This window comes from Pyxicephalus adspersus, chromosome 3 (genome assembly GCF_032062135.1).
Source record: "Pyxicephalus adspersus chromosome 3, UCB_Pads_2.0, whole genome shotgun sequence".
NCBI classification, from domain to species: domain Eukaryota; kingdom Metazoa; phylum Chordata; class Amphibia; order Anura; family Pyxicephalidae; genus Pyxicephalus; species Pyxicephalus adspersus.
The window spans coordinates 9,626,426-9,637,623 of NC_092860.1; the positions used below are offsets into that span (position 1 = coordinate 9,626,426).

An 11,198-nucleotide genomic window follows, 5' to 3' on the forward strand; every position below is an offset into this window, starting at 1 on the left:
GACAGCAGGAATAGGCTTAGCCACATCTAAAGGGATGCAAGGGCTGCTGCCTGGCTGAACAGTAGTTTGGCCAGGGCGGATCCCTCCGCCTGCAGAGACAGACAAGCTGCGAGCAGAGCCATGCTGCCTGCTACAGCGGCGTCCCCCTCTGTGGCTAGGAACCCCAGGGACACCGCGGGCTCGCAGGACGGGTAAGTTCCTTACAGAAGGTTAGTGTTTGGGTTTCCGGGGGACTAAGTAGGGATATAGGAGAGTTTGTGTTGGGTTTGCACCAATGGCTAGTAATAGGGTTACTGGGAAGGATAGTGTTTGGCTTTACGGGGGAGTAAGTAAGGCTTAAGAAGAGTTTATGTTGGGTTTGCACCATTGGTTAGTATTAGAGTTACTGGGAAGGATAGTGTTAGGGTTTTAGGGAAGATTAGCAGTAGGGTTACGGGAAGGGTAAGTGTTGGAGTTACAGATCCACATACCTGTAGGGTTACAGGGAAGGTTAGAGTTTGGCTTTATGGGGGAGTAAGTAGGGCTAAAGAAGAGTTTATGTTGGGCTTGCACCAATGGCTAGTATTAGAGTTACTGGGAAGGATAGTGTTAGGGTTTTAGGGAAGATTAGCAGTAGGGTTACGTGAAGGGTTAGTGTTGAAGTTTTAAGGAAGGTTAGTAGTAGGGTTACAGAAAGGGTAAGTGTTGGGGTTACAGGGAAGGTAAATGTCCTCGGGAAAGTAAATTGAGTAAATAGGACTGTTTGTTGCACCAACGGTTAGGTATTAGGATTACAGGGAAAGGTAGTGTTAGGGTTTAAGAAAGGGTTGATAATAGGTTTACAGGAAGGGTTTTTGTTGGAGTTACAGAGCAGAATAGTGGTGGAGTTGCCTGGAGAGTTGTTTTGAGGACTACAGGAAGGAGTATTACAATTGATGTTGCAGAGATTGTTAGGTTAATGTCCGGGTTAATGTAAGGGTCAGTGTTAGGGTTACAGGAAGGATTAGCATTAGGATTGGATGGATATGTTAGAATTACAGGTAGTGTTGGTGCTTGGATCATAGGAAAGGTGAGTGTAATGATTGGTATTACAGAGAGGGTTAAGATTTGGGATACAAGGATAGTCAGTGTAAGAGTTACAGGGAGGGCTAGTGTGTGCATTACAAAGTAGTTTAGTGATGAGGTTACACAATTGGTAAATGGTATGGTTGCCAGGAAAATAAGTGCAAGAGTAGCAAGGGTAAAGGTAGCCACATGTTGTAGTTACAGAGAACGATTAACCGTGAGGGTAAGTGTTACAATAGAAGGTACACATGCTTGGTGTTTTACCTCTCTGCCTCATGGTTGCATGCAACATAGCTCAGTATTGATTACTATGAAAAGGACCAGCAATGTCATTTGGATTGATGGACTGAATGAACTCGTGCGATCAGGCAAAACAGCAATGGCTTGGAAATAATCAAACCATATGCAAACTGTCTGTGTTTAAATACCAAAAAACTTACCTACAACTAGTGAAGTACTTTTTCCTTTAATATCATCAACAACTCCTTCTGCCCTGCCAGAGCATGTATAGGAGTCCCTGTCACTCTCTTGTAGATTATTCAGCATTATAGAAAGATTGCGAATGGTACCAGAAAGTTGAATGCGACTATGGTAATCAAGTCTGTTTTCCATCCACAGCGTTACCACTTTTTCACTTCCATTTAAAATGGACAGATTCATACTGAAGTCTCCAGGGACAGAACAGGTGGTGGTATTTGGTTCTACAGAGCTTCCTAAAAAAAAATACAAACATGGCCAGAATTAGGTCAATGGTGCAAATTAGGTCAATTAGGCTTTCTTTTTACAGTATCTCCTTCAAATGAGTAGCAGACATATGGCTTCTAGGGTAGGGTACTTTGTAAAGATTGGAATTCACCACCAATGTATGCATGGAATGGCGGCAGAGTGACTAGCTCTTTTGCCTTTGCAGTACTATGGTCCTGTCATGTTACACATGCATGGTTTGCTTTTCATGTGTCCCTTCTCTCTTCCCCTAACTTCTGCTCAGACTCTTGTCTCCTCCCCTCTTTTTCTTTCTGTCATCTACCCTCATCTCAGCTGCATGCTCCTGTTAGTTGCTCACAGCATGATATTTTGACCTATCCATCTGTTCATGTATATGTATCTGTTCTGTATGATCTGCACAGTTTGGAATAAACTTTTTCAGGATCTACAAGGTGTCCTTTGGATTGAGTCACTGTCAGCCAATTCACCTAAGACTGCAGTTATAGCCATCTCATCACAACTGTAAGTTACAGAGATCACATTGTAGTGCTTAGACTGGAGAGGCAGAACAGGTCCCATGTTCACATTCTAGCCAGGACACAATATACAAAAAGTGTGCAGAGGTTTCCTTTGTGCACAGTGTTTTCCTTCCACATCCCAAAAACATGCTGGTAGCTTAATTGACTTCTATAGAAATTGACCTTACATCAGTGGTCGCTAACCGGTGGTCCGCAAGAAAATTTTGGTGGACAGCAGCTCTGGTTGGGGCACACCGGACACAACCCGTCCAGTCTCCCATCCCAGGCTAAGATCTCTGCCTGTGATGTCACTGTGGGGGACATTTCTTCTCCTTTGAGTGACACCCCGACTCCCCACACATGTGCAGTCCAGAGCCGGTAATTTTAGTCATCCATGGGTCTGAAAAGTATGGCAACCACTGCCTTAGATCATGTTAATGACATGTAATCATGGTAGAGCCTTGTGAACCCTATTTGAGGGACAGTTAGTGACATGACTATGGACCTTTCTAAGATGCTACATAATATGTTGGCGCTATATACATACCAAAGGCTCTTTCTGTGTTGGGATTTTCAATGTAAAAATCAACCTTTTAAAGGACAGATCAATTAAATTTTAAATAAACTAACATACCAGGTATCTTGAAGTCGCTCTGATCTGAAAAAAGAAGAAATAAAGAATTGGTATTTTCTTCAATATATTTTTGGAGGTTTAAGGTAAATAAGGATCAAGAAAAGAATCTTTTCAAAGTCAAGTGTTAGGAGATGATTATCTGGCTGGCAATCCTGTGCATTAGGACACTGTAGTTCAGCGGACCCTGTTTATTCCTTTCCATGGCATTGCTTACAGCAGCAAGGAAGATCAAGCAAGCAGCAGTCAGTCCTCTGCTCTGCATTCTGCAGCATCCCCAGCACTGGTAATGGACCAGACCCTTATAGCACATCCAACACACAATGTAAAAAGAAAAAAAAATGAAATCATTATGAAAAAAGAAAAATATATGTCAACTCAAAATGTTCATGAGGGCAGAGAGAATACCCAATGGAACAGTTATGTATATTACAAGGCAAAATAACCCACAGGAAGTGTGGCTTCAGAAATCACTGAGCAAGATAAATACATTAAAAGCTAAATAGAAAGAGAAAAAAATATTATTAAACATCAACATGGGAACAAACAAAAAGGGCATAAATCCAAAAGAGGATATTAGAATGTTAGAAGAAAGATGGGGGAGGAAGAGGAAATTGAATTGATTATATTCAGAATAAGACACGGTGGGCATTTATCAAACCTTGCCAACATTCTTCCTAGCAGCTGTGTATATGTGAAGGAGCAACTAGAAGTTGTAGAGTGGATACAGAGCAGTGTCTAATGGATCTGGGTGATGGTAAAAACCCAACACCCTGATATCACTTACTTTTATCTGAAGAGCATTGATACAAAAAGTTTTCCAATTGGCTTAAACTCCAGGTAAGTTCTTCAAATGAGCCGGAAAGTTTCAACACCTTAGAGATGATGCTTTTGCTTGTCCTAAGTGTGAATATTTTAGTGTGGCGTCTAAGAAGGGACAGATTTCTTATGTCAATGTTTGCTCCTGCAGTGCATTGTATGCTGGCGTTTTCTCCCACTGTATGGTATATGTACTCAGGCTTTTGCTCAATGTAGTTCTCTGTCATCACTATAGGGAAGTAATTCAAGCACAACAAGTTATGAGATTAAAGAACAGAAGTTATTATATCAATGAATGTTCTGGCTCAACATTTGTTTCCATTCACATGAATAAGACTCTTCCTGTACTGTTGGAATTTGGCACAATTTAAATCTATGAATAATCATGGAGCAGACATGAACAAGGTTGCACAAGATTTCAGAAAAGCTGCACATAACAGAGGAGACTTTGATTGGAAATAGGTAAGTAGGCACCTAGGTAGTGGTGGTAAGCCTGAGGCTTTTAATAGGTTAGGGGTTGGAGAGGAGGTCTGTGTAGAATAGAAGGTTCCCCCACCGAAAGCTACTATTGACGCCCTACAACACTATTGTGTCCACCAGTGTTATGGGGTCAACAGAAGGAATCACAGTGACTATAAGGGGGGCTCACTATTTAACACTCAATGAGTGGTTAAAACTCTGAGTAGCAAAGGAAATAGTTGGAAATAGAAAGAAACTTATACTTAGGAAGCACATATACTTTATATGCCCCCTTTCCCTAAAAACATATACTTACTTCCCTTTCATTTGATGGTCATTCTCTGCAGTTACCAATACTTCCAGGTAGAGGAGTGTGTGGCTCACTTCCCTTCATGCTTTTTGATTGGCTATTCAGGAATCTAGTGCTTGGACTCTTTAGGTGAGAAAGTTCTCAGCCTTGTGTAAGCTCAGCAGTGACTTGGAGCTTACAGCGAATATTCTCTTTATGCTAATTGCAGGCGAAGGGAACAAATGAGGAGTCTATGTGCAACAGATTGGCCGTCACCAATTTGAACCATGCAAAGCACAGCGGTTCTATGGCCTATCCAAGCTGCTTTATCAGCAGTATCAGAGAAGGAAGCACCCAGCACAAACACCTTCATCCAATCATAATAGAATGTGACACTGTGGATATTGATTGGGTAATATGGGCATGCGTGAAAATTGTTGAAACCCAAATTTTCAACATAATCCCATTTTTGATGTATAATGTAATTCAAGGTTTACATTCATGCAGACTTCCAGACACCAAGAATGGGATTATACTATTAGAACAGGCTGTGTTCTTGCAGCCAATAGACTGTTTTTAAATAAATATACCCCTCAGAATATGTATTTGTAAATGTCTTACTTATTATTGGAATGATGATAAAAATGAGGCAGATGATGAGCTGGGAACTCAGGGTACACGATAAAGTCATATCTTGAAGCTGTAAGAAAGATTTCACAATAGCCATTTGAGGAAAATAACTTTAAATTGAATCAGCATTACAACACAAATACAGACAAATGGCCGTTGACACATTTTAACAGCTGCTTTATTTTTTGGCCATGTGGGCATTACATTCAGTGGGCTTTGTAATTCAGAACTTAATAAAAGAACCTAGAAAGGAAGAGAAAGCACCGTTTTTTAGGATGACTCATACCTAATTAATTCATTAATTCATGGCCACTAGGCCATTTCAGGGGTAGGCAGGAGCACATTAGGCTGGACTCTCTCTTGAGTACCGCCCTAATGGCTCCGCCCCCACCAGGAACACCCCCTGAAGGGAGAGGGAATGCTCCTTATTTACCCCGGTGGTGGAAGTGTTAATGCCAGCCATGGTAAATAGGGAAGGGATCCACAACACGGAGACTCAGTGGCCGCATGCAGCTCCGGAGCTCTGGTGGCTCCGGCTCTGGTAGTTTGCTATGGCTCTGACACGGGTTGCTGGACGGGATTTGGCTGGATCGGCCAGGGGGCATTAGGCCAGAACAAACTACTGGATAGGCTGTATCTGGCCTAAAGGCCGTAGTTTGCCGACCCCTTGTCTAACATCTAGATTTAACTAATTAAACTAAGTTAAATAAAAAGGAGGATCCCAATGTTGAGGGACATGACCTCTTTCCCATATTCTGCTCAAAAACGATGAGAAGGATTGTGGCGAAGGGGGGCTTATTCAGAAATCCGGAAGCTCCCTGTAATAATACCCACTCCATGCCAGGGGAACACATATAGGGGTACAGTTTATTTATAAACTTGGAAGTATATTTAGTGTTGTTCATCTCTCTTCAATACAATGGGGACTGATGATGGTAACTCATTGCACTCCCACTGCTAAATGACAGGTTACCTGTGTTCCAGAACAAGCACAGAGGAAAGAAAGAAAAAAGAAAGAAAGAAAGAAAGAAAGAGAAAGATATGTAATCAATGGATGGTTAGAATGTAGATGGTAAATACATTGGAAAATAGAATATATGGATATACCTTAAAAGATAAAAAAATAAGAAATGATGTAGAGGAATAGTTAGATATTAGTTGATAGACATTTGTCACCCTATACCAAGAAGCACCTCAACAATAATAAAAGCTGCAGATCTGAGAAGACCTAAAACAACTTTTGTAACAGCAGTAACATATTCTGAGAATATACTTATGGAGCTTGTACATTGAATTTTGTAATTTTTTTTAATGTATCAGTAAATGCGAGCACAAGACTCCAGGTTTCTCTCCCCACACAGCTTACCTGTAATTTTTGCTGTGTTTGGTGTCCCAGTTAAACTTCCAGGAAAAGCAGAGATCGGGTTGTGTAGGAACTGAATTTCTGGACTTTAACCACTGCTAGTTCTGAAAAAACTTGCACACTGCTATAGGGGTGTGTAGGGGATCTTCTTACTTTCGATCATTTTGGATGAATGGGCTATATGGAAAAAATAGAGATAAATAAAGATATAGATAGATAGATAGATAGATAGATAGATAGATAGATAGATAATTTAAAGACAACTAGTGTATGAAAAAGAATTCATTGAACTGGCAGGGAATCTCTGTTTGGTACCTTTTTGCTCAGAGAATCTTTATCTTCAGCCCGATGGTACGTTGATATAACACAGTTAGAAACTTTAACATGGCTTCAAAGCCTTTCATTTAACTTTCCGAAAATATTTTAGATTCTGCTGACAATCTTTACTTCCTCTTTTTTTTTTTTACCACAAGCAACAAGAAATTTCTTGTGCCCTCTGATGCACATCATTTGCTTTATATGCAGCTTACCGGCAATAGATTTCATGGCTCATTAGTAGCTGAGTTTGTAAAAATGGGTTTTGAGTGCTCTTTTAAATGAGCAGAGGAAGACCACTCTAGAGAGAGTTGGGGCAGCTCTAGAAAAGTCTTGGAGCCATGCGTGTGATGAGGTTATGAGTGAGGAAGTCAGCAGTCACTGGAGGAGTGAAGAGAGTGGCTAGGGGAGTATTTTTCTATCAGGTCAGAAAGGTAAGTGGGGAAAGAACTGTGGAGGGATTTGGAGGCAAAGCACAAGACCTTGAATTTGATTCTCAGGTGAAATGGAAGCCAATGAAGAGAAATACAAAGAGAAGCAGCAGATAAGGAGCGGTGGGAAGGATGGATGAATCGGGCTGCAGCATTCATATCTGCTACACCTCTGCAAGTGAATTTGATTCACATCTACAACGTTATACCCAACCTTTTTCCATCACACTCAAAGAAAATTAAGCTGTATGACATCTGTGCGTGTGGTTTTACTTCTTCTCCAATAATAAAGAAATGGCAATATGAATTCAAAAAGTTACCTGATTTTTTTGTGGAGATAAACCGAGCTTGTGAATGCAATTGTAATCCATTGTGTAATAAAATGTGAGAGTTTCAACACTCCCTTATATAGTATACCTTGCAACATACATTCTGCAGATGAATTTTATAATTGGATATACATTTTAGTTTTATAATTAAAAACAGAAATAGAAAACAGAAAAATAGTCCTATGATTAATATAGATACAAAAATTAATTAGGATATAATTATAAATCTCTTAAAATCAAATTTGTTTTACTTTAATTTACAAATGTAAGGTTCTTGTTTATGTTAAGTATGTGTCTTTTAAAAAAAAAAGTCTGTAGTTTTACTTCCTCTTTGGAAATAAATGAAAATGGCAATATGAATTAAAACATTTAGCTGAATTTGTGTAGAAATAAACTGGGTAAGAGAATGAAACCGTTCTCCCTTTATGAAATGAGATGTGAGAGTCTCAAAAGGCCCTGACAATGTATAACTCTCTACATGTATTTTACTCTGCAGGTGGATTTTATCTTTTGGATTGACATTTTATTTTGTTATTAAAAACAGAAATGTAAAACATTAAACATTTCCTAATTAATAAAAATACTAAAATAAGGGACATATATCTTATTTATGTTAAGTTGTCTCAAAGATTGCACAACAAAACATCTGTTCTTGTGGGTTTTTTTGTCTCGGTTAATAAAGAAAATGGTAATATGAATTCAAAAAGTTAGTTAAACTTGTTGTAAAAACAAAACTAAAAACGAAACTGTAATCCCCTGTGTAATAAGAGTTTGAACACGCCTTGGCAGAGTATACTTCGCTACATACAGTTTACAGATGGATTTTGTACATGGATTTACATTTTATAAACATTTTACATATATTTTATTTTCTATTTAAAAACAGAAACATAAAACATAAATTAGACTTATACAATATAAAATCGCAACATACAATTTTAATTTCGTTGTGATTTAACCCTAAAAGTCAAATTAATGAATGTTAAGCATTATGTCTTCTCAAAGATTGTGCAAAAATCATCTGTTGTTGTAGATTTACTTCCTCTATGTTAACAAAGAAAAATGGTAATATGAATTGAAAAAGTTAGCAACATTTTTTTAAACTTGAGGATGTTTTTAAAAAAATTGTAATGGTAATGGGGGGTCACATTTATGTTACGAAAAAACATAGTAATAAATTAATAGAATTTTATTTATTTATTTTGTTTTATTTTTAATTTTTTTAAATGTTTTTTTACTTACTTTACTAAATGAATTTAGATGATATGAATGTGATTAGGAATTATTACATAGCATATAAATAGGAGCATGCATTAAAAAAGTATTTAAAAAAATACTTTTAATAAAAATAAAAAAAAATATTAATGATGATAATAAATGAAAACAATAAATAATGAATAATAAAAAAAAAATTATAATACCAATAATAATGATAATATATTAAAAAAAAAATCAAGTGCGTTACATACAATTGATGAAAATGTTTATATTGAAATAACACATTTTTAGGTAAACACATTTTTAAGTACTTTTTTAAGTAAACAAAATAACTTTCTGCTGAATCATTTGATCCTCTTGTATGAGTTTTTGAGTTACATTCTGTCAGGTATATAATGTAGGTCAGTGTTTTTCAACCTTTTTTGAGCCACGGCACATTTTTTACATTGAAAAAACGCCAATCACGCACGCCACAAAAATGTTACAAAATTACACTCTGTAGCTAATTCTCTTGTCTCTACGAATAAACAAGGCAATTAAGCTACCTACTGCCACCCACTGACATGGAAGAGTATTACATTACTACAGCACAGACAGCACTACAGCACAGACACTTGATAATGGTAATTGGATAATTTCCTATGGTACACCTTAAGATCTCTAACAACACACTAGTTTCATATCCCATTGGCTGCCATCGTTAAACACCTTTATAATACTTGTTTATACTGCCTGCAGATTTATTATCCTCTACTTCTTGTAATAGCCCAAACTAATCAGCGAAATTGGCAGTAATAAGGGTTAGGTCAAATCCTGTAACAATGAAAAGCTTTTATTCTCATGACTTTAAATAAAAAAATGTTGCAGCTAATTAAAGCGTTTGTTGGAATTAAGCTTTATTTATTATACAATACAGGTAGTTCCTGGGTTATAGATAGGGACTGTAGGTTTGCTCTTAAGTTGGATTTGTATGTAAGTCGGAACAGGTATAAGATAAATATATAAATGCAATTAGGACAGATGTTTGTCCCAACATATTATTAGGCAGCATGGTGTCAGTTACTGAATAAAATCCCCCCAAAAAATAAAAGCAAAAAAACATTTTATGGAGCCTAGACATTCATTAACTTCTGGAGCAAGCTGTGCTTTGCTGTGCAAAAAGAAATAACTGCAGAGTTTGTCTTGGTCAATAAAGAGTTACAAGAGGTTACAGATCACTCACAACATCAGCTGTGTTTAGCAAAAGATTTCTTCTCCAAGTCATGCAAACTGCCCCTTCCCCCATCAAGCTTCTGTCCTGCACACGAGCGAGCAGGGAAGCCTGTTTCGTATCTAGGAGGCGCTCGTATATTGGATGACCTTAACCTGGGGACTACCTGTATATAGAAGTCAGCACTGTCTATAGAACTGCTTTTTGGAGTGAACTTGGTAATCCTGCAGATATTTTGTTTTTCATTCTCAATGGTACATTAAACAGACCAAAAGGGAGCAAATAGGAAAAAATAATTGACAAGGTCCATACTTTTTCTGCACCTCTAGCCATTTGTCCATGATGTATATGGAGTGTCATTTGATGGATCTGATTACTCTCCAACAGCACTTTCTGATCAATGTCATACAGAAATAAAACATACATTCATGCCAAATAATGTCTGGACAATATAGGAAAGTTCGCACGATATTTCTGCTGGCTCTTGATATTTTAACGTGCCACTTCCCATTTTGTTTGAAATCTCAGTTCTTGTAACTTTTGTATTTTTGCCATGACTCTTACTGTACGTTCACATTGCGTAAGTGTAACTCATGTTTTGCAATTGTAAGACCTGGAAGAGGCGCGGCGGCAGAACATCCTTTTACAATAGTTAAAGAATTTGGGGAATTGTGTTTTTAATGGCCAAGATGGCAGCTTCTACATTCCTGCATAACTCCAGATTTAGGTTTATGTTCAGACTGGTGGAAGGGACAGATGTTCCTGTGTGCCTCTTAGTGATATGTTGCCAGACAATGCCCACATCACTGTGCTGGTTAAAAAGCTGACATATGAATGTTTTACAGCCGGTAAAGAATTACTCAACGAGGCCCCTATTTATACTTTATGACCTTTTTTTCTGAATTGCTTCCTCAGGTGAAGCCCTGGTGGTTACCACTTCAAATTTCATAGCCTAAACCACTCCATAGTGTAATAGGGAAACCAGAACAAGAATTCCAGAACAGAAATATTAGAGCTCTGCATCTTCCATGGCCAAGCACCATACCTGCACAATTTGTATATCTCAACAATTGGTCAATCAGCAATATAGGAAAGCTGCAGTGATTGATTGGTGTCAGAGAGAATCCAGAACATGTTGGGAGATTTATTGCAGCAGGAAACTAATAACTATGATGGCCATCATGACTGATCAAATCATGAACATTTCTAATATGGCGTGGGAAGGAAAAGAATATAC

General features: G+C 37.9%; 1 protein-coding gene across 6 annotated transcripts in view; it reads right to left on the minus strand.

Annotated features, from left to right (window-relative positions):
- Positions 1-10,377, minus strand: part of LOC140325598 (uncharacterized) — a 23,699-nt gene extending 13,322 nt beyond the window's left edge. Inside the window, exons 1-6 of one of the 6 annotated variants that reach the window (XM_072403519.1) lie at positions 10,274-10,377; positions 6,462-6,635; positions 5,087-5,165; positions 3,686-3,946; positions 2,902-2,925; positions 1,485-1,757 (exon numbers count right to left, since the gene is read on the minus strand). In XM_072403519.1, the coding sequence (XP_072259620.1) occupies positions 1,485-1,757; positions 2,902-2,925; positions 3,686-3,946; positions 5,087-5,156 (628 nt within the window). In that variant the 5' untranslated portion in view covers positions 5,157-5,165; positions 6,462-6,635; positions 10,274-10,377. Of the gene's footprint in view, positions 1-1,484; positions 1,758-2,901; positions 2,926-3,685; positions 3,947-5,086; positions 5,166-6,461; positions 6,636-6,773; positions 7,275-7,524; positions 7,591-10,273 lie in introns of those variants that run through there. The other 5 variants (XM_072403518.1, XM_072403516.1, XM_072403520.1 and 2 more) reach the window with 5 other exon arrangements.
- Positions 10,378-11,198: the final 821 nt, after the last annotated feature.